This window comes from Ammospiza nelsoni, chromosome 11, assembly GCF_027579445.1.
Source record: "Ammospiza nelsoni isolate bAmmNel1 chromosome 11, bAmmNel1.pri, whole genome shotgun sequence".
Taxonomy (NCBI): Eukaryota; Metazoa; Chordata; class Aves; order Passeriformes; family Passerellidae; genus Ammospiza; species Ammospiza nelsoni.
In genome coordinates, this window is record NC_080643.1 from 6,957,167 (window position 1) to 6,979,993 (window position 22,827).

Sequence of the window (22,827 nt, forward strand, 5' to 3'; positions counted from 1 at the left end):
CCCAGGGGTGCAGGCCGTGAGCCCCGTCATGATGGATGAGGCACCAGTCAATAAAGGGAGCCTTGAACAAAGGATGTCTCCACTGACGCAGATGGGATTAAATTAACTGTGCTTAGATGCTTTCCCAAAGGATACATCCTTCTCTTTTAACAATTTGCTTTCTGCAGGCCTGTGTCTGCCACCGAGCTCTGAGTTCCTCTGACCTCCCTCGTGCTGCCCAACTGGGCTCTCGAAGAGCGTGAAGCCCAGGATTTGACAACTCCCTTAGCACCCAAAGAGACTCCATGAGGCATATAGCCCAGAGTAATTCTTCTTCTCAGGAAGATTTCCAGCAAGAGAAATTACTGTATCTCATATATCTTAGCAGTGAATGAGAAAGAGATTCCTAGAGGCAACGGTTCAATTGCAAACGTTCCCTAAAAATTCCAGCTGGTAGAAAGACGAAATGTTTGCTGAGCTGTGGATGATGATGGGAGATGCTTTTTATTTGCTGTGAGGTTTGACATGCTATCAACCCAGATGCCAAGCCCCTGTGCAGCTTTGGACTGACACAAGAGATGGGGACACAGCAGAGTTTTGGGGAATGTATTTTCCAAATGCCAAGCAACCCTCTCCTAGTGCCACCACATTTGAAGCAAACTAAACCCAGCTCTGTAATCAGTGCACTGGCAGTGTCAATTAAAGAAATGCATAACAGCAGGTAGAAATTTAAAGCAAACAGAGACAAACTGACTAAAACTAATGCAACACAGGAGATCAAACTTGCTAAAAAGAGAAAAACTTCAAAAGCAAGCAAAGTTCTTGAAGCAGGTGACAGCAGCAGGGGTACAGACCTGCTGTTGAGCTTACAGGCCCATGTTGGAGAGGCTCATTGCACAAATTACTGCATCTGCATGATACAGTCTGACTGGTGGTATAGCCCATGTCCTGGGCTGTAAGTCCTTCTAGATCATCCCATGGCACTGTGCAGCTGAGGGGATGGCCCTAAAGGCATTAAGTATTTCATGTTATTTCTCAGATCTTGCCTTTCCCATCATACACCATGCTTCTCCTGACTTCCTTTGCTCCCCTGTGCCAGGATGTTCACAAAGTCTAAAACCCTGCCCTCTGTGCTACAAACTCCCCTATTTCAGAGCAGGTCAGAGCCTTGGGGAAAGGGCTCTTGCTCCTAGGGTATCAGGATCAGCTCTTGTAGAGAGGAGCTCCCAAAAACTGTAAAGTCTGGTTGGGTGCAAGAAACACACTGAACCAGAAGTGAAAGATGGCACAGTGGGACTCAAAGAGGAAACCATGCAGCCTGGTCAACAGCTGGCCAAGGAGACAGGACACAAAGTCTAATGGAACACTGGGATTTTTTCAGTAGGTGCTCTCATCAGGGCTACATGGCCGGACTCAGGCTTTTTCTGCCTCCCCTCTACAATGCAAGGATCAAAATGTATGATTCTGCATCTAGAGTGAACTTGCTTCTTTCTATTTGTGTTGAATCTTTGAGAACCTTCAGCTTTGGCTGGAACCTGAACCTCTCTTGTTTTCAAGTGGGTTTGCATTCCTGGCTGAACATTTTCACAGCTCTGGGTGGAACAGAGTTACAAGATAATGACATGCTGAAAATAAAAGTGAATTTCAAGCTAAGCTGTTCTGTGGCTTAATGTCTATCTGGGGAATTTCTCCTTGGTAATTAAGGCCAGAGTGCCTGCATACTGAAACATACTAAAACAAATATTGCATTTCAATGTTTAATATCCCTATAGCATGGGTGAGTCTTTTTTTCCTTTGGAACAAAATAATTTTTTGTAGTTGCTCTCTTAAAATGATGTCCAGATCTCTTGAGTGTGTATTCTTGTATGATTACACCAAACTCCTAATTACTAAGTTTCTCACTCAGATCTCAGCTGAGATACTTTGCTCTGCCTACAGATGCCTTTGGGAAAAAAGGAAAACACAAACATGTAAAGAAAGGCAAAAACTGAAATTCAAAATCCTCAGAGTATACAAGGAGGGACTTTTTAAGATCCTGAAGTACGTGCAAAAACAAAAAAAAAATCCTTGCTGCCTTTTTCAAGTCGAAACTTGTTATTACTGAGTTTGCCAAAAATGTCTACTTGGAACAATTTTATACATTACACATTTTAGAATAGAACTGTGAAAGCCTTTTCTTTTTATAACAATTGAAACATTTTTCCTTGCTATGAAGCTACTTACTGGTTTCTGCAAAATGCCCCTCTTTAAAAGGGGCAGTCACTTACAGTCACTTAAGCCTCCTGAGCACAGTTTTGGATTGCCCAGTGTCTGGCATGACCTGACCCAGCCAAGAGCCTCACTCAGAAAGGGGCTGTGCTTCATCTGCTCCAGGCTGGTCAGTGGCTTTGCCAGCCCCTGAAGGCTGTGACACACATGTCCCTGCGTGCACTCTGTGCCCTGCTCTCCCTCCCAGCCACGTCTGCCAGGATGGGCCTGGGCTGTCATGGCTGGAAACAGGCAGAGACTCAGCTCTGGCCTGGCCAGAGTGCCCCTGGCATCCCTCCTGCCTCACAGAGCTGCAGCTGCTGCCTCGTAACAGACTGCCATGCAGGGCTCATGCAACAAAACCTTTCCATTTGTGAAAACCCCGTCACACATTCACAGCCTCCAAGGGAGCAGCTCCTCAAACGCTGAGGTCCACGAACGCTCCCAGTCAGAGCCTGTCTAGCACTGCCAACAGGCTTCATGGACAGCCACGCAGGAACAGAGGGAGATTTCTTTACCCAGCAGAGGCAAACCACTCAGGGGATTTGCTTTCACAGTCACAACCACCCTGAAGTTGAAGAAGTACCCCAGCAAGAGGCAGAGGCCTGGTCCCAGCCGGGCAAGCGGCCAGCAGCAGATTGCCGCAGGCAGCAAACGCCTTCCCACGGTGGCATTTTAGCTCTTTTTTGGTTTGAACCAGGTCCCACCCCAGATTTTCTGCCGAATGAAGCTTTGAAAGAATTACATGCTTCTTGCAATAGTGTAAGGCCTTGCAAGCTTGCTTCACAGGGAAGTGCAGAGCCTTTTGGGAGGCACCAGCATGTACAGCAAGGTCACCCTGGCTCATGCTTTAAAAGGAGATGACAAGAGCAGGCTGAAACAGCTCTTTGAAATGCAAAGAAATAATCAGGTACTTCCTAATTTCATTTTTCAACTGTAAAGGATTCAGTCTTTTTTTTATAGATGGTCCTTTATTCTTTTCCTGTCTGTTTTTAGACAACTGGACATCGGTGAGGAAGTACAACATTTAACCAAAGAGGTGTCCAAAGAACAGACCTGGGTGTGCTTAACTCACTCAATCTGCAACATATGTAAGGAACCAAATGCCTTTCTGCATAATGTGATTATTCATGGGACTCCAGATGCAAAGGAAAGATCTCATCTTCTTAAGATATAAGCATCTTTATGCACCATAAGAATGAGATTAGCAAGTAATCACTATAAAAACGAAATATCTCTTTTCAGGGCTATATCAGTCACCTTTCTTGGCTGAATAATTGTATGCTTTTATATTAATTGACTGGAATATTAATTAAGTGATTTACATTTATACATGAATGCATGTGGTTCCTCATGGCCAAGCTGTAACTTCCAGAGACAAACCTGAAGGCACCTAGGGTGTCAGCATGTGGATTTTCAATGGAACACATATGGGGTAAAGAAACCATAGGAAAAATAAGAAGCCTGAGTGATGGGGACTGATATACAATGACTATGCCTATTCTTTCTTTTCTGAGAGACATATGGAAGCATCCTATCCCCTACAATTTCAGCACAGCTGGGTTGGTTACTCTCTGCTTGCAAGAAGCTCCAAATGCACAGACCTGAAGCAGAGCATCAACACAGGGGCTGGCCTGGCAGCCCCAGGGTGCAGCTCATCTCTGCTCTCACCACAAACCAGCAGTGCCTCCCAGGTATGTGGTGTCAAACATGTGGGAACCAGCTTAGGTTGGTTTGGCCTGAGAGATGGGGATGTACTGAAAACTGGTGGCATTTTGTACATGGCATTCTTTAAAATCTAAGTCACCACCTCCAATTAATCTCTTTTAAAAGTTTGTCTCTTGAGCACTAATCAGTCACTGGAGAAGCAGCCTTGCCCCCATTGTAACCACCAAGGTGAGACCCCAGCTCCTCGCTGCACACATGCACCGTGTGGGAGCTCACAGTGGAATGAAAATCACAGCTGAGGTTTGCAGAGCTCAGAAACACACAGCATGTTTCTGTGAGGTACTAATCCCTGGCAATCTCTCCTTGTTCCTTCAGAAACTGGGACTCCAAGGTCCTCTCTTAGGCTCTTCTATCTGTATGAACCCCTCAGAGGATCCCTCAGGGAGCCAGCAAGGGAAGCAGAGGCTGAAGAGTGCAAGGACTCATCATTCCCTGTGGGAATGGGTGAGTAACACAACCAGGGCCCTGTGTGACCAAAATAAAGGCTTTTATCCCCAAAACCTGACAGGCAACATTAGCAACAGAAATGGTTTACTGCACAGTGAATAAACACACCCCTGCCATCCAAACAGGCAGGGAGCAGTTATCTGCTTCTCCCACTGGAAATATTTCCTTGCTATCATGCCTCACTCCACACTGAATGCTAAAATATTTTTCCACAGTTAAAGTGATGCTTTGCTGAGATCTCAGCACATGCAGATCATTTCCTTGTATCTGTATAAACAAAGTAAACTTGAAACACTTGTGACTGAAATTTTCCCTGCAAGTTTCTTGTGACTTATTGGTCATTAAATTCCTTATAATCATATCTTCTGCACCCAGTTAGGCTTCTGCAATTTGGTAATGCATTGATGGTGACTGCCTGTGCAGGGGCCTTTTGAAAAATATTATAAAATTTCAAGTGAAAGGGGTTTTTTCCTCTCCCGACTTCTCCTGTCATACTCATTTTTCAAATCCTGAAAATTCGTCAGGAGAAAAAGGCAGTTCTGAGAGGGTGCTGCTTAAAGGCAGATGTCATCCCAGACTGAGAAAATACGAAGCCAAGAGGAAGTACAAGGCTTAAAACAGGAATGGTTTTAACCATGAAATTGTGATCAGGCACTGCAGCAGAAGCAAGGATGGATGAAACTATTATCTTCAAACTCTTCACAAAGAGAGAAAAACTGGTAGTCTGGACAAGGTGCCTGATGCACTGATCCTGCCAGGTGATGAAACAGAGTGAGGGCTGCCCTGCCTCCTGCACCAACACGTGCTGCACCAGAGATTTCTGCAGCACTTTTCTTTGGAAGGAGCAATCTCAGGGATGAGACATACTCACACATCTGATCTGATACACGTCAGCTCAGAGCAGCATCTGCCTGGAGCTGGAGGATACATTGCCTGCCTCCTGCACAGAGCATGTGTCACCCCTTAGGTGAGCACTGCAGCCCTGAGAAGCTCCTTTTCACTCCATGTTTTCTTTTTCCTTGACCACTGAATTCCTCCTGGCTACAGCTGCCAGCCTTTTCTCCAACTGGGGCTCTGCATTTTCCCTACAACTCCACTGCACAGAGGGACTCACACCTGTCCTCAGCCAGACTGTGGTGCTGCAATCATTGCACTGGACAGTGTCCAGGGACACCAGCAAGGATGTGCTCCAGGAAAAAAAGGTTCTTTATTTCTAAAAATGCCAAAAACAACAGAGCTTGCAGTGCACAGGATTTGCAGATCATTTGGCTGGGGAAGATGGGACTCTCCTCCTGTCAGGCATAACCTGACCATAACCCTCAGAACCACTCACCAGCAGGAGCTGCTTTTGCTGTAGGACAAACTCAAAAGCATCTTTATATTCTGAAAAAAATAAGGTCATATAGCCTTGGTTTAAATACTGTGAAATTGCAAACAGAGGCTTTGGTGACAGACACTGGTTAAATTTAACCTGTAGATTCAATTACAATCCATTACACAGAACAAATTAAGTCAATGTGATGTTAATGCTGTAGCAGATTGTGCCATGCATCCTGTGACAGACACTGCAGCAGCTGTTTCAGGAAAGTCCTGGACAAAGGCAAGTGGCCACATCATGATGTGACATATTAATATCATTGTTTCTCTTTCCTTTTTCTGTTGCTACAGAGGATAATGTGGTTGGTCAAAAGTAAGAATTATTTTCCACAAGAAAATTAAGATGTAAGAATTCTGCAACAAATCCTTTGATGAGATTTTGAAATGAGACCTTACTTGATACCAAGAAGAAGCAAGGCACTTTATTTACTCTTTAAATAAAGGGCACCCCTTTATTTTCCTTGTTCTTTGGCTCCTCTGTGAGGACTTCCTTACATTTCCACACCATTTTCTAGGAAAGGTCCCAGTGTGTTGGTTTGGCACAGCCTGATTTTTGGTAGCAGGAGAGGAGCACAGGGGTGGCTTCTGTGAGAAGCTGCTGGAAGCTTCCACCATGTCCAACAGAGCCAACCTCTGATAATCTCCTCTTTCCTTTTTTCCCCCATAAACAAAGCTCTGCTATCATAGGGCTGAGATCCCAATTCTGCTACCACTCAGCTACATGTTCATTATTTGTGTGATCATCATCACTGCGGGCATCGGGAGAGAAGCACAGGATTTCACGAGTACATACAGGACTGAACTCCTCCTGCACACAGCCTACATTACCTTTGATGTTAAAATATTACATCACCATTAAGACAAAAAAGCAGGTGAATGCAGAGATGCTTTGGGCAGGACACCTGGATATCCCAGACCATGCCAAAACCTCAACAACCGAGAAAGCAGGAGGCGAAGACCATGCCTGAAAACACTGGAAATGCTGCAAACACTTACAATTAAAGGCCCTCTGTTGTTCTCACGGTACTTGTTCTGGAAGAAGATGTAAACCACAGTGGCAGCCAGCGAGTAGAGGAAGGCGAAGACCGCGATGGTGACGAAGAACTCCGCCGAGGAGGAGAAGTCCCCGATCAAGGCGAGCGTCTCCCGGCGCTTGCCTTCACAAGTGGGAGCCTCAAAATTCACTTGATGCAACCTGGAAAACATCCCATGGAGCAGCAGGTGAAGCACAGAAAATGGGAGCTGTTATCTGAATAAAGATTAATACATTTGCTCTGTCTCGTTCCCAATGCACATTGATCCCTGTGAATAACTGGCAGCTGTGGGCAGAGCCCTGTGAGTGTCAGGGTGAGACTGAGCACATGAACACATCTTTTAATCAATCCCAGAGAAAAGTTTATGTTCCAGGGGTTTGGTACAACCCTCCCCATCCTCTCTGGGGTTTTGCCATGGCAACAACTGAAAAAGGATAACATGAGAAACAATTTGATTCTCAGACTCTTACAGTCCAGGCAGCAGAAAACAGAGTCTTATCCTCAGGACTAAGCCCATGGGATACCCGTGTTTGGATGTTCACAATTCCTTGCATCAAATTGTCTGGTGCAGAGCTAGCTGTGGCTGTTAGCCCATAGGGCTGCAAGCCACACAGTGCTTCTACATTAAAGGCTTTTAAAATCAAGCTGCAGCAGAAATACACAACTTGGATCAAAGAAAAAGTCTGCATGCCCTGGTTTAAGCAACCTAAGCTCTAACTTCATACTCATGACTGTTTGTGAGTGACTGAACTAATAGATTTATAGTTCTGTCTGGAAGCTTCTGTGACAGACATTTTTCTGCAATAATTTTAATTCCTAATTCAGAAAAAGAAAGGGGATCCATGGAGGGGCCATTTTGGCAGGTCCTGTTGCACGGCCCAGATTCACAGTGGGGACGTGGAGCCCAATGAGGGATGACGTTGTTCTGCCCTGCACAGGCTGAGTAAAGGGGACGAAGCCAGCAGCAATTAAAGAACTGATGATCTGGTGCTGAGAAAGGATTAGGCCTTCTGGGAGACATTCCTCTGCTCAAGGGCAATTAATGTGTGTAACAGCAAGCCAATGGGAGCAGCAGCCATAACTATATTTGGCTAAATAAAAAGTTAATTCCCCAGATGAAAACAAAGAACCCACAGCAGAAATCACAAGATGGGTTAATGGTCATTCGAGGATTGGGGGACTTTTTGCTTTTGCTGGTCCTGATTAAATGTACCCAAACATGTAGGCAGAACCTTTTCATCAGTGGTTGATGAATAACACCAGTTATTTGCTCCAGAGGTTTTATTCCCCGTCATTGTAGTAGTGGTGGGATTAAAACAAAAACCAAGTCTGCCCAGATTGCAGAGGTGAGCAGTGGCTGAATCACCTTTCCAGCGTAAAGCCAGCAAAGCCTGATGAAATCTGAACACATGAGAGAAATCCTAATGCCAGTGATGTTTCCTGACTTGACTGTCTTTACAGCAGAGTTTTCTTCCCCTCCCCAGGAGCCCTGAACACAGGCTGGACAGCACGTGGTGCTGCAAGTAGCAGCTCAAAGTCCTGTGCATACCAAAGAGGAAACTACTTAGGGAATATTTCTACCAAGATTCAGACTTGGAGTTGCTGCCCACCTCTGCCCCTCTGACTGTCCACTGTCAACACAGCCCAGTCTCATCATCAACAACCACCAGCCTTTACAAAACATGGTAAAGCAACTGAGACCATGTTCATTTTCTATTCTCTGTTTTCCTGACTGCACCTTAGTTCTGAATCGTAAGCCAGAAAAAAATATTCATATATTAACACCCCACTTGTACCTTCCCAGGAGTGCTTTTATGGCCAGGCACCTGTCAGGGATACGAGATCACAGAAACCTTCCTCCATCAAGTTATTTTTATTCACTTGCTTTTTCTTTTAGATTTCCTTGGTCTCTAAGAGGATGTGCAGTAATTGGTGCCTCTTGTGGCCACCTCACCTCTGTCAAAACAGCCGAGATCTCTGCTCTGCAAAGGGCCCCAAAATAGACCATGATTCAGACCTGGGAAGAGGAGCTGTGACAGGCAGGAGAAGTGAGGCAGCCAAGCCCTGCGGTGCTTAGGGTGGATGCTGACTGTACATGATACATCTGAAAAGTTTCTTTAAGGCAGGGGAGGATCACTGACAGAAAATCCACTTTCACTAATCAAAGCCTTTTTGATCTGGAATGGCATCTCCAAGAGAAAGCTCTGATTTTTTCCCCACTGATGTTGCTGAGTCAGCCTTTCTGGGGGCAGGATGGCTTGGGGATGACTCACAAAACATTAATTGCCTCCACCTCTCACTTTTGATACAATTCTACCTGTTCTGTCTCTTATTTCCTCTGACTTACTCTTCTTTCATCTTCTCTTATCTCTCTTTGTTTACACCCCACCTTTTCCTTCAAGTCACCCTTGGCCAGTGTCCTCCTTCTGCTGCTTTTCCAATTTCCAGCACCACCCCTCCATTCCACCTTCCACTCTCCATTTGCTAAACAAAATCAGGAGCCCCAAGAGTGACCCTTTGCAATCACACCCTTTGCACTTTGTTAACATTTGTTGGGCTGCATTAACAGGAACGATTTTCACTGATTGATGGGCAATGCAAATAAGGAACACAACAGTAATGAATTTACTTAATTAGGGAAAACTTTCCCCCTGTAAGTTCCTCCAGGGTTTCTTTGGCCTTGTACTGCACTGAGTATTGCTATTAATACAGAAATAAAGCTCCTGCCTTTGGAATGTGACCTTGCATCCCACATTCAGCAGAGCTGCACTAAGGTCATCCTCGCTGTCCATGGTTACCAGCACCATCCTTTTGTTAACAGCAGCTGCCATGGCCAAGGCATCCAGGCCCAAATTCCCTCAAATTCACTCCAGTCTGAAGTAAGTCCACCAAAGGCAGTCAAGTTTCACTGATGAAGTCACAGTAATTAAGGGCTTCTGAGGCTTCTTCCACCACTTGGCAAACTTTCCATTGCCATGGGAAATATGATGACAAGACAGTTGTATTGTCTAGCTTGACAAGATCAAAGGAGGGCAGGAATGTTTTACAGTGAAAAAGGGGATTTTTTCATTGTTCCACAGCAGCAAAGAGCAGTTACATTTTCAGATGCTAATTACCCTTGCTCTGAAAAGAACACATGAAGCCAGACACATTGAACAAAGCTACAGCTGTTACATGTGCATGGGGGAGCAAAAGTTGTGCTCTCTCCATGTGAACATGAAGTTCCCTTTTCTTCCTGAGCCTCAGTACAATATTGAAGCCACAGCTTTCTTTTACTCATAGCCTTCCACTTTTTTTTGAGCAGCTTAATTCACCTGATGATCCTTGAGCATGAAAATAGTCAGAGCCAACCTCCCCAAAGACCTGTCTCACTCCACCAGCAGAAGGGTGAGTGATCTAATATTGTCTGATTCACCCCCTTCAACAATGCACACAGGGCTTAAACTTGAAGCCAACAGAACACACAATTAACACAAGAATGTGCTCAAATGTTATTGATGAACCAGCATAGATTTCCTCTCATGGGCTTTGATTAGTGTGTGGATTAATAAATAGCAGATAAAGTTCTGCCTCCAAAAAATTCTCAATGGGGGTTAGTGTTTCTCCATTCCTTTAGCAGGATCTAGTGAAAAACAGGCAAAAAAAAAAAAAGCAAAAGCTCTGTTTTGGCAGGTTGTCCTATTTTCTGAAAATAGCATCTTGTAATCCACCCTCCAACTTGTCTACAACATGCTGGAATAAAATCTGCAACACCCACACACGTGCTTGCAAAAACCCGGAGATCCATTATCTTTTCACTGGGCTCTATTTCCCCCCAACTTGTTTCTGGAACTCAAACTGTCAATTGTCTTTATTGTCTGCAAATCCCTGAGAGAAATAAATCACTAGAAATGACTTATTGCAGTAGTGCTTGTGGAGGGGTTTCTTGGGAAATGTTTATCTTGGCTGATAATCTCCAAAATGAGGGGAAAATGAAATTTCAAAATACAGTAGTGAAATGCTGACATGCACAGAGCCCCTCAGCAAGTCAAACTGCTCTGCTGAGGCACAAAAACGTGACAAAGGTTTACATCTTCCTTTCTCAGTAAATACACAGTAAAGACATTTCTTTTAGTTAGCCCTGGAAACACCAGAGTTCCCTCGTTTCAGAGCACTATCCTGGTGTGCTTTGACACCAGTGCCTCCAGCCAGCCAGTCCCTGGGCAGATGTACCTTTTTGAGGCACCAAATATGGATTTTTTTTGTAGGCTTAGTGGAAGAATACAAATAAATGGGAGCCTTTCTTCACACAACAGAGCTCATCATTCCTGCAAAACTTCTCTAGAGATATTACTTACATTAAGAAAAACACTTTGAAAGTCATCTCTAATAGTCAGGTCAAAGCAGAAATCTGCCTGCAAATGAAAAGTCTTTTCTTTAAGGAAACTGGGGTCCACTGACTCTTCCAACACTCTTCCCAGCCTGCTCTTCTCACTGCAAAGAACACTTCCCCCAGTGCTGGGCATTCCAGAATGTTTGGCATTAAATCCTGGCTATCTCAAGTTTGCTCACCCAGCAAGGAACAGATTTCCTTCCAGGCTTCAGGAGGATGGATGGAGTGAGCTCTGCATTCTCATCCTCCTCCTCCCCCCAGATCTGCTCTGCAGGGACAAAATCCTGAGTGGGGGGACCCTGCAGCATCAAATTCATTACCCAGCAATTCCCATAGGATCTGAACCTTTGCACCCAGGAGCTGCTGAAGTTAGTGTCAGGAAGAAATCCTGTTAATACCACATTTGAACACCTTGAAGCCATTAAATGCTGAAGTTCTCTCCAGCCTTTCAAAGTCAGATAGCTGAGATGTTATTCAAGCCCTGGACAATGTGGGGATGAGATGGGGTTTGCCCCTCAGCAGGACAGCAGCTACCATGGAGGTGACTGCTCCCAGGCTCTATTCTGGTAAAAAAGAGGTTTTTACCCTTTTGCTAACAATGATAAGACTGTTTCTCACCCCAAGCTGCTCTCCAACAGCTCTTTCCCTAATGAAGAAATTACCTTACTCAAGTATTCCCATCCCTTGCCTTTACATTGCCATCTGCCATGACACACATCTCAGTGCTGCCTGCACATACCACAGCCTTTCAAAACTGAGATGTTTCTCCATCCTTCCTAACAATCCCAGCAGTTTTCCATACCTCACTCTAACAGCTGCCCCAAAAAACAACACCCTTCCAGACTCCTCATCACCCAAAGGTGCCCTCAGTACCCTCCTCCCCTACAGAGCAGCAGCACAATCATTTCCACTGCATACCTGCCCCTAAAAATCTGTTAATTTTTATCTGGAGAATTTTGCAGAAAGCACAATTAAAATTTGCCATCTGACTCAGCAATCCAAGCCTGGTTTTTTGTTTCTTTCCTTTCTGGAAGAAGAAGGGATAGAGCTGGCTGATCAAAGAGTATTTGAAAACATTTCACTTTGAACTTCTGTCCGCTCAATAAATCCTCTCCATTTATTACCAAAAAATGAATTCCAAAGCCCACATCACTCTAGAATTATTCAACACTACCAGTCATTTCACACAAATACATATATCATCTTGCAAACATTTATTTCTAGCTCCTATCCTGGACATTTGAACATCCTAAAGCTCTCCCCTTTGTCGTAGATGATTTTAGTGGCTTATACTCATCCAAATCCATGTCCAGAGCAGCATGACCAAAACAAACCCCAGATGGTACTGCTGGGAAGCTAAGCAGGAAAACTGTAGCAACCTACACTCTTTTCTGGTTTATGTCCAGTCAAAATAATTAAAAATATTTCCCTCCTGATACTTTCAATTTCCTAGCTTGCCAGGTTCCCAGCCCTCTCCAGCACAGAACTGTGCTGCAGATGTTTGCCCAGCAGTATTTCCCTACAGTTCTGGTCTATCAGGACAAATTGCAGGCACAGCTGCTGTGCCAGCATACTACACTGTGTGCTGTCCTGGGACAGGGGCAATTCCCCCAGGGCAGGCAGCTCAGAGCAGGTTCACCACGACACCTGCCCAGAGCTGGGCACCTCATGGGTCCCTCTGCTCCATCCCTCTACCCCACATTTAATTTTTCCTGTTAAGACAGTGAGTCTGAGACCCTCTGAGGTGCTCAGGCCCCCAGGAAGAGAAGCTACACCACCCCTTTGAGGGTGGGTTCAGAAGGCACTGGAACAGGGACAGCACTGGTGGTGGGCAGAAGGCAGCAGTGCCATACCCCAGCTTGAGATCCCCTGCAGGACCCATTCCCAGTGACTGTGTGCACAAAGCTCTTGGGAAACAGCCTGCACAACGTTCCTGGGGGAAGGAACATCTGGAGTGGTGCCAGCCCTGGGAAGGAGCCTCCCCAGGCTGTGCAGGAGTAGCAGGAGTGCAAACCCTACTACTCCATCGTAGCACCAAAAAGCCAACAAAAAGGCTCATTATAGAACACAAGCTGCTGGGAGTGCTTGCTGAGCTGAGTGGGTGATCCCAACCCCACTTCCAAGCCTTTATCCAAGACCCAGATTTATCTCCCAAGATAATTTCACAGCTCTTCTCAGGAACACATGCTGTGCAAGCAGAGCACAGTGCTCAAAGACATGTTCCACCAGTCTGTACAGCCCAGATACCTTCTAGATTGGGCACTTGCATTCCTTGTGGTACAGACCAGTGGCAATACATTCTGATTTCCCTTCACTGGGATATTTTCTTAGGACAAACTGCTTTCTAGTCTCTGGGAAACTTTGCTACTGTCTCTGAAGGAAGGTAAACCTTAATTACCTTTAAAAAAAGCCATCATGTTCATGGAACAAGGCAAATTATAGGACCTGGAAATGCCACTGGCATACATTTACATCACCATATAAATAAATATTCAGTGTTATCTGGTCCCATCATGATATCCTGGCTGAACCCACGGCTCTCATGTCCCTCCTGCTGCCCTCTCCTCTGGACAGACACAGGAAACAGCTTCCAAACTGAGAAGCTGCTGTCAGAGCCAAACAAAAGCTTCCATTTGGAGAAAGATCTACAGAAATCTAAACATCTACAGATGAAATATGAGCAGTAGAAATCACAAAGAAAAGCCATTGAATATAATAAGACCATTCTTGAGAAGTGGATGTATCAAATCCCTGGGCAGTGTTTCTGCATGGAGCAGTGTGGGACTGCTGATCTGCAATTCCTGCAGAATTGCAATTCCTGCTCACACCACCTCCAGTTCACCTTCCCTTCCACCATCCAATGGGCTATGAACTCCAGGGAAAAGAATTCCAAATTCTTGGCATCACCTGGTGTTCAGCCAGACCCACCTGAAAGCACAAATGCTTCACCCTGTGACAAGCAGTGTCACACACATTTTCATCTAGATCTAGACCCTGAAAGCAGCAATTTCACCCCCCAGACCAACTGATATAAATACAAGAGCAATTACAGAAGATGAAGCAACATTTACTCCTTTGTGCTGTATTTCAATATTACTTTGTATTTAACTATAATTTTTCTCAAGTATATTGTCCTAATGTACCTAAAGCAATCAGATTAAGTTCTCTGGAGTTTTATGGGATGACTCCAATGAAACTCCCAGTCACAGCATGTACATTTGGAAGGATATGACAAATCCTTTCCTCAGAGAGCTGGGTGGGCTGCAGCACAGGCTGAGCACACTTGTGGATCTGCTGATGGACCTGCAGACAAAATTCCAGCACCTTCACACCTTGAATAGCCCAGGAGGTGTGAAACCACAGAGGACAGGCATTGAGTGGGGCTGTGCTGCATGGGCTTGGATGCACATCCTCTCCAGAGTCTACTGAATGAAAAATATTGAATTTATCTCCTGGCAAATAAATTAATGTAGAATCCAGGTGTGAGAGGAGACCAAAGACATCCCATGCATCCCATCCCCTACAGTCCTGGGGGAATCTTCATGACCCCTGCACAGCAAATGCACATTTTGGAGAAGGGAAAAAGGGGAAGGGCATGTGTTTGGTTGTCCCCCAGCTGGGTCACCATGTGCCATACAGGGATTAAATACCAAACAAAGCAAATCCAAAGGGTGGCTGCTTTGGTTGCTTCTGTACTGACAGCATGAAAATGTGCAAAAATAAATTTGCAAGGGAAGTTGCCTAAATTCTGACTTTTAGGAAAAGCCTTTGTGGCAGGCACAGATAAAACACTATCACTGCACAATACTGCAGAGACTATTCATGAATATATATTAAAAATTCAAATGGTGAAAAAGCTGCAACAAATCCAAAATCAACTTCCACTTAGAGAATAAATTTGGCCTAAAGAATTAATGAAGAATTTTTCTGGCACTAGAACAGTGTTAAGCATAAAATACAGCCTCTGTGAAGAAAAATCAGCCAGTATGGACCATCCAAATTCAGGAAAAGTCCAATTTTTGAGTGTCAAAAGAAAAGCTGTACAATTTACACAGGTTTAAGAAGGTGTTCTCCCTTATCTGCAGCAGACACCATCTCCAGAAATTTTCTACCGCTCTCCTTCCCCCTCCAGCTGAGTGCCCATGAGCTCTGTGTTCTTGCAAAGTTTGCACATGGACACCAAGACAAGAACTGACCAGTCTGAAGAGCTGTGAGCCAAGACAAGCCTCCTCTATGGCCCCAGTTCAGCATTCAAGGATGTGTTTGTTCTGAGTTTTAAGGGATTAAAAGCTGCAGAGTAGAAGCAGAACACTGATGACAGCAGCAACTGAGATGACCTCAACATCTGGAGAAGTCACCTTGTCTGCAGAGCTGCTGCCCCACCACAAAAATACTGCCTGGACCCATCAGCTTGTCCTTGGTTAATAATTGTCCTTGCAATTAACTGGAGACTTTGTGGTTTTACAAATCTTCCTCCCCTGACCTCCTCAAGCACTGAGTCCCTCCTGACAGCCCTGAATGAGCAAAGGCTTTGCCACCCCTGGGCTGCAGCTTCTTGGCTGTTTTACAAAGTTTGACCCAGAAGCCATCCAGACCAGCCATGAAATTGTGGGGGTGGTGGGTGGTCTCTTGCTTCAGCAGCACAGTTGTGATGAGGACCACATGCACAGGGTTAGCCCCAAAGGGAAGCTGAAGATGTGGCTTTATCAGATTTCTGGTAAATCTGATTTTATCAGATTTCTATAGATCTCATGCAGGAACAAAGGGTGACTTGAAGCATCTCTGGTCCCTCACTTGTGAGGAATGGACACTTGCCTTTATCCACAGTTCCAAAAGTGCAAACTGGCAGTAATGACCATTCTTTGCCAATCTTGAAGATTTATACAAAGTGGCTTTTGAAGATTGTAGCTGGGGTCAGGAGGAGGCTCTCAAAACTAGAGAAGTCACAAAGTCATCCATATTTTTATCTGTTTTAATCAAACCAGCAGTAGTTCCATCACACTCTGACAATAGGAATTACACTGTACATTGTACTCATGGACAGCTGTTACTGCAGACCAAGTAAAAAAGCCCATTTTCTCCAATTTTCTTCCATTTTCTCTTTTTCTAAAGACAGTATTTCACACTCAGTGCGGTCCTTGAAGACTTGCGGAAATTGGAGAACACTGATTTGCAGTTTTCAATTACTTCAGTGGTCTGTAGCCATGCACAAGCAAGCCAAAATCACATCAGGGCTCTGAACTATGGGATGCACTCTTTAATCACTAGAGCCAGTTATAAAAATGTGAAATATTATTTTCTATTACAAACTATGCTCATTCAAAGCTGAAAAGTACTTATTCTGCAGACCTGGATCACCTTTTCCCCAGCCCAGGAGACAATCTGAGAGCAAACAGCTCTAACTAAACCAATAGCTCATTGATCAGTGCTCAGCTTGGCTTTGCAAGATCCATGTTCAGGCTGCTTCCAGACTTGCATCAGTACAGAGACTCGACCAAGGTCTCTGATGCCTGCACTGCCAGGGAAGTGCTGGGGCCATACTTTAAATAGCTCACAAAGTTTCTTGCATTCACATCAGAATGGCAGAAAATCTTTTAACTGGCTTTCCATTGGGAGATTTTGAAAAATTGAGCTGCAGTTTTATGGATAGTCCTATAAATTACCAGATGTAAAAATCACAACTGAGAAAAAAAGGTCTATTTCCTAGTTAAAAATATATCTTAATGCTTCAGTTTGCATCGTTAAGTCATATTAAATATGAAGATACTTTGTGAAGGTGTCACAGTAAGAGATATTTGTAACCTGAAGGATTTGCTGAATTTTACCCAGCAGGATGCAACATTATCCTCCTCATTCATACAATTTCCTCTTTCCACTAACAGTAGAAGTTCTGGTTAGGCAAATTATTCATTAAGAGGTCAAAATTAAGTATGAAAGCACTGCTGAGGTCAGAGTTTGAAACAGTTGTGGGAAATAATTAAAGCCATGCCTGAGCCCTCAGTGCCCATCCTACACAGACAGTTTATATAACAGGGATACTGGTGAAAATCTCCAGCTTAGCTGATGTATTACTGAACAGTTTTCCTCATCATTTCAGCTGTTAACCCCAGATCTGTAGTGCCAGATGAGGCAGTCCCAGTTTGGCAAGAAAAGGGACTGCACTAATGCAGCTTTCACAATTGCAGATCCAGAGGGGACCACTGTGGCACAGCTCATGGTCCTCTGATCTCCATCCAACCATCCCTGCAACTCCTGCCTGTGCAAAATCTGCTTCTCAGAAGCACCAAGTTTTGTTCTGAGAAGTTCCAGGGTGGAGATTTATGCCTTCATTAAGCTGGAATGGGTCATGCAAAGTTTAACCAGCCCCTCTCCCCTTCCCAGGAGCTCTGCCAGATCTGCCTGGGAACTGGGGATCTGCATTTTGGCACAGCTCACACCTGAAGCCCGTGCACAGCTCCTGATGCCTTGCTTCTGCTCCTGTCTATGCACAGGAGGTTTGGGACACCACAGCTTGGTTTTGCAGAAGGGGAATCTTCTGTAAGGTGAAGATATCCAAAATAAAACACAAACCTTAAGGAGTTCAGCTGACTCTATGACTTTATTCTTTCCTATCTCCAACCTCCCAAGAAGTCTGGGAGCAGAGCCCACCACAGCTGCCTGGAAGTCAGCACTGCAGGCAGCTACTTAGTGGAATGAATTTCAATTTATCAGCAACTCTCAGTCTCCCAGCCATTACAGACATTCATAATCTTTCAGCCAGAATGTTTTTCACTGAATTCTGAAGCAAGATTTACAAATGGATGGCAAAAAATAGAAGGATAGCACACACTGGGAGAGAAATGTGCTAACATTACCAGAGGCCTTTTCCAAAGAAAGATAGATGCAAAGCTCAAAAAGTTAGATGTTTTCTCCTTAATTATCATTTGTAGCTTCTAAGTAGGCAATTTAGATCTGGCTGTCATATTTCAAATGGAAGACTAGACTGCCCATAGCATGCAGATGAGGTGAACACTTTCAAGGGTGCTCAATGGGAATGTCTTTATTCAAATGAGATGCTTAAAGTGAATGAAAAGCTCCCATAAAACATAATTTCCTTTTCCTTCAGAAGGAAGGGCCACTTGAAGAGACAGCTTTACTAGCACACTGAAAAGATACTAATATGTGATTTAGAATAAAATGGAAAACATTTGTTTTGCTCACTGCTTGATACAAAGATGTGCAAAGACAAATTTTCATCAGGGTCTCATGTTAGCACCACCAGGAAATCCTACTCTGTCCTTCTAGTAACTGTGGCTCAGTGCTCCTAACACCTCTGCACACACTTCACCTAAGAAGGTGGCTAGGGTGAGAGTGTTTAAAATTTAACAATGTCATCCTCCAGGTCAATATTTTCCATGTAGTTTGCAGAATGAATGCCCCAAGAAAAGACAAGAGATGCTCCCAATTATTTCCCATGCATCATTCAACTTGGGGATATACCCTGTATGTAGGCTTGGCTTAAAGCATCTCCAAAAGCTACAGGCAAAGAGATTTTAGTCCAGGGTCCGCCTCAAGACTTAACTTCGGGGTTTGTATAGAGATTGTTTTCCCTTCCCATTGCCCTGCAGGTTCTACCAGCACAACATCTCTGCTCATGGGACACCCACGAGCCACAGACCCCACCAGCATCACCCAGAGCCAGGCTCTGGCACAGCATTCCTGCCTGGAATGGACAGGGCACAACCACAAAGAGCCTCAGCACAGAGCACCTCTCCCAGCACATCATCACAAGAGCACTCTGAGGTGCAAAGGTTCATTTAAATCAGTAATTGAAAATGTTTCAGTGCAACTCTCTCTTCAGTTGCAAGTAAAACAGCAAGTTTGTGATAGGAATAATTAACTAGCAAAAAAATCTTCAGTACGGACTTGGTAAGTTAAGTATACAAAAATACTTGCTTTTAGGAGGACTGGTGAAAAAGCATCTTAAAATAGTGAATAGCAGTAACAAGTACGTACCCAGTAGGTGTACTGTTCTACCACTTATTATCAAAGTAAGCCCAAGGAAAAACCAAGTACATGATAAAAATATTTCTGGGATCACAGAAAATAATAAACAAATAGGACCTTCACTAGGACTCTTATTATAGACAAAACATATTGCTTCAGGGCACTTGGATAAGTGACAAATCCAATCTGAAAGGGTGATGGACTGTGAGAGCAACAAATAATCCCAAGATACTGAATTTTTTTTCCACCCCCTCAAAGAATCATTGCCTGGGTGAGGGTCAAGTTAATGAACATCCTAATGTGTGCCAAATTTGCAATAGACTCTGTATCAAGCACAGATCCTACTGCTAGAGAAAAACTGCCACTGTAGGGCCAGAGAAATTGATTCCTTATTTGAACTTGTCAAACTTCCAAAATGCATATACAGGTATCCATAGAATGGCTGATTTGTGCTTTAAAACATGAGGAAGGAAGAAATGCTCTGTGATAAAACTAGAATCAGGCCAAAATGAGAAAAAAACCCCTCAGGTGAATATTTATAACATCTTTATAAACATCAGATTAGGCATGTAAGAGTCTGGCAAGCTCTGTAGCAGCGTGTGGCAGAGCTCCAGGACACACAGTAGGAGGATATTAGGGTTTAGACTTCAGGTTAATTTCCACACTGCAGGGTGACTACAGGGTCATGGACATGAGCTGCAGGAAGCTTAAATGAATCAGAGTAATTGTGGATGGAAAAGCATCCATCTCATCTGCTGTTCCAGGAGAGATGGTGGAGCCAGAGTGGGGGTCAATTATGTCAATACTGGGGGGGCTCTTCGGTGGTTACTGCACCCCAGCAGCACGAGGTCAGAGCAGAAGCTCAGGTGGGAATGGCTCAGCTGGGAATGGCTCATCCTCCTCATGCTCCTGACACAGCCACCCTGCACAGGCAGGGCTTTTCTCCCAGGGATCCTGCCTCCCAGCAGTGCCAAAGCACCACTGCACCAGCTCACTCTGGAAGTGATTAGTACATGATTAGCACACTTTTATGTTTCTCCTCACTTCCCCCTTTTCAAAGGGCAAATTAATCCAGGTCCAGAACTAACTAAGAAAGTGATTCCAGCAGAAATGAAAAGCAGCCACCTTGTGAAAAAGGTTTCTTTGGGTTTTCCTTTTGGTGCTCCCCAATTTCCTGCTACCAGAGTTACAACAGCAGTAAGACAACACAGGAGCCAAGCATAACTTCCAAAAAGCCATAACTTTAAATAAAACCAAGAAAAAATTAATCTTAATTTAAAGGTATGTTTCAAAACTTCCTATATAATTGTACTAATTATTTCTCTTGGACTCATTTTTATTTCTTGCTGGAGACTTTCGCAATTTGTAGGTTGGGGCTGAGAAAAGTCTCAATAAGCAGGTTGAAGATGCTCCTTTGTTTTGGGAGCATCTGGAGCTACCTGCTGTGGAGTGCAGTGCTGCTTCTGTGCATTCAAGACTGGTCTAAGCCCACACCCCACCAGTCCTGGTCTTGCCCTCCTGCATCCTCCTTTTCTTTAGCTCAGGTGATTGGCCCCACACGCATTGGTCACAAGTGCAATGCCCATTCTTTCAGTCTGGAAAACTCCATCCCCATTCTGATCTTGCCTTAATAGGAATATTTTCAGGTTCCCTCAATCTCATTTCCAAAACACCCAAGCCTTCCTGCTTTGCCCAGCTGTCCTGTTCAGCCTTACCACTTTGTTTACCAGTTTTAGGCTCTTGACACTTGTCATCTATTGGCCAAGGTCTAGCAGTTCATTTTTTGGGAGAAGAAAATAAAGCCACAAATTCCCAGCAAGACAAATGAAAGCAGCTGGAAGCACGACTTTCTTTGTTTCAAGTCATGCTGGAAGGTGCAGCTAATAAAAAAGCAGCACTCAGGTATTTTGACTGCTTCAGTGTCACTGCTGACAGCCCCAACAGCAGCGGGGTGTCAGATGCTCAGCAGCTTCTCTCCTTCCACCTACACCTCCCCCAGCTGACAGCCAATAATCAGGACTGTGAAGGCATTTGAAAGGAAAATGCCATGGGAAGATAGACCTGAATGCAAGACAACTAGTGAGAAATTCATCCTACCTAACAATGCCTGCAAGCCCATGCAGGGAGATGAGCCTCAGCCTGAGGAGCACAGCCTTGATTAGAGAGCCTCAGCTTTTCTGAGCTGCCTTTTCCAAGCTTACTCACTGCTCTGAGATGTTACCTTTCCCAGATAATCTCAGTTCTGTTTTTAGAGCACCCCATCTCTGTTCTGTGGAGAAAAGCAAAAATAGCAAACACACGAGAAAGTCACAGGAATATTTGGATAAAACACTGAGATGACACCAAGTTCCAAAGTAGCATATTCTCCAAGCACACATCTGCTGCCTCATGTAATCTGCACATCTCTGGACACTTTTTGCATATGCCTCAGGTTTGCAAACAAAATCCCAAATTGCACAAAATCTGAGTGTATTCATGTTTCTCCTGAAACAGCAGCTAAGTGTCATCTCCCCTCTCATCTGCACATTTCAGGTGTGTTTGTACCACATTGCCAATCACCCCACTGTACATACATCCCATCTGTGCATGCTGAGTTCAAGGGCCAGCTACAGCCCCAGCTGGATCCCTCCTGCAAATAAACCCTATTCTGCATCATCTCTGCAACATGCTGGTATGTTACATTGCCCATCAATTACTTCCAGTTTTCTAATAAGCAAAACTGTGGGAGATTGCAGATCCAGCCACTTCCTTCTAGAAACAATGGCTGATGTGCCTGGTGGAACACCAGGAGACACTTCAGGGCTCTTTCTCTCTGTTTTATTAACTTTTAAAATAAAATACTATTTTATAATCATGCAAACTAAAAGCACTTCACTACAGGGTGTACTTGTAATGAATGTTGGAGAAATGACCTATTTGGAAGTGAATCAAATTAGAAACTCACATAACTCAATTTTCAGGATCTCTCCTACGCATAATAAGCAGAAATGAAAGAAAATGTGGACATATTCAAGCCAAAAAATAAACATGTGTAATACCAGGAAATGTGACTTTTTAGAGTAATAAATATATGGCAAGCAAGAACAATTCAGGGAATCAAATTCAGTTCCCACTGTTTGGAATTTGCTGTATCTTAGAACATGTTAAAGAAATAGATGCTTTCAAGTCTGGTCTGTACATAGCAATCATAAGCAAAACAGCATGTGATTTCCCAAGGAAGAAAACTGATTTTAGAGTCATAGTGTACTAGACTTGAGATTGAATTATGCATTCTTTTCTTAATCATCTCAATTCCTTGAAGAAATCACTTATACAAAACTGAATGGTTTCTGCAATGGACTTGACATATATAGAAAAAAGACTGTAGATGCTCTTTTGAAGCAGGATCTTAAATGGCAAGAACATTATTTATATTAGTACATATTATATGTGTAACTACACTACAGTTTTCAGATGTACTTAAAAACCATAAAAAACTGTATAAAAACTGTTTTCCTTAGTCACTAACTTTAAAGCATTCAGACACCAAGAGATGCAAACAGGCAATTAATAAAATTTTCAAAAAGCATTTCAAAATTATGGTTCAAGCTCATTTTGGCTTTTTGCTTCCCCGTCCCTTGGAGCAACCATCTCAGATTCTTGTTACTGCAGTGGATG

The 22,827-nt window shown here is 44.0% G+C and overlaps 1 protein-coding gene across 3 annotated transcripts in view; it reads right to left on the reverse strand.

The window, feature by feature from the left end:
• The window catches only part of SYNPR (synaptoporin), a 98,212-nt gene that overhangs the window by 4,188 nt on the left and 71,197 nt on the right, over window positions 1–22,827 (reverse strand). For all 3 annotated transcript variants that reach the window (XM_059480265.1, XM_059480263.1, XM_059480264.1), the window contains one exon: window positions 6,775–6,973. In XM_059480265.1, coding sequence (XP_059336248.1) covers window positions 6,775–6,973 — 199 coding nt within the window. The remainder of the gene's footprint in view (window positions 1–6,774; window positions 6,974–22,827) is intronic.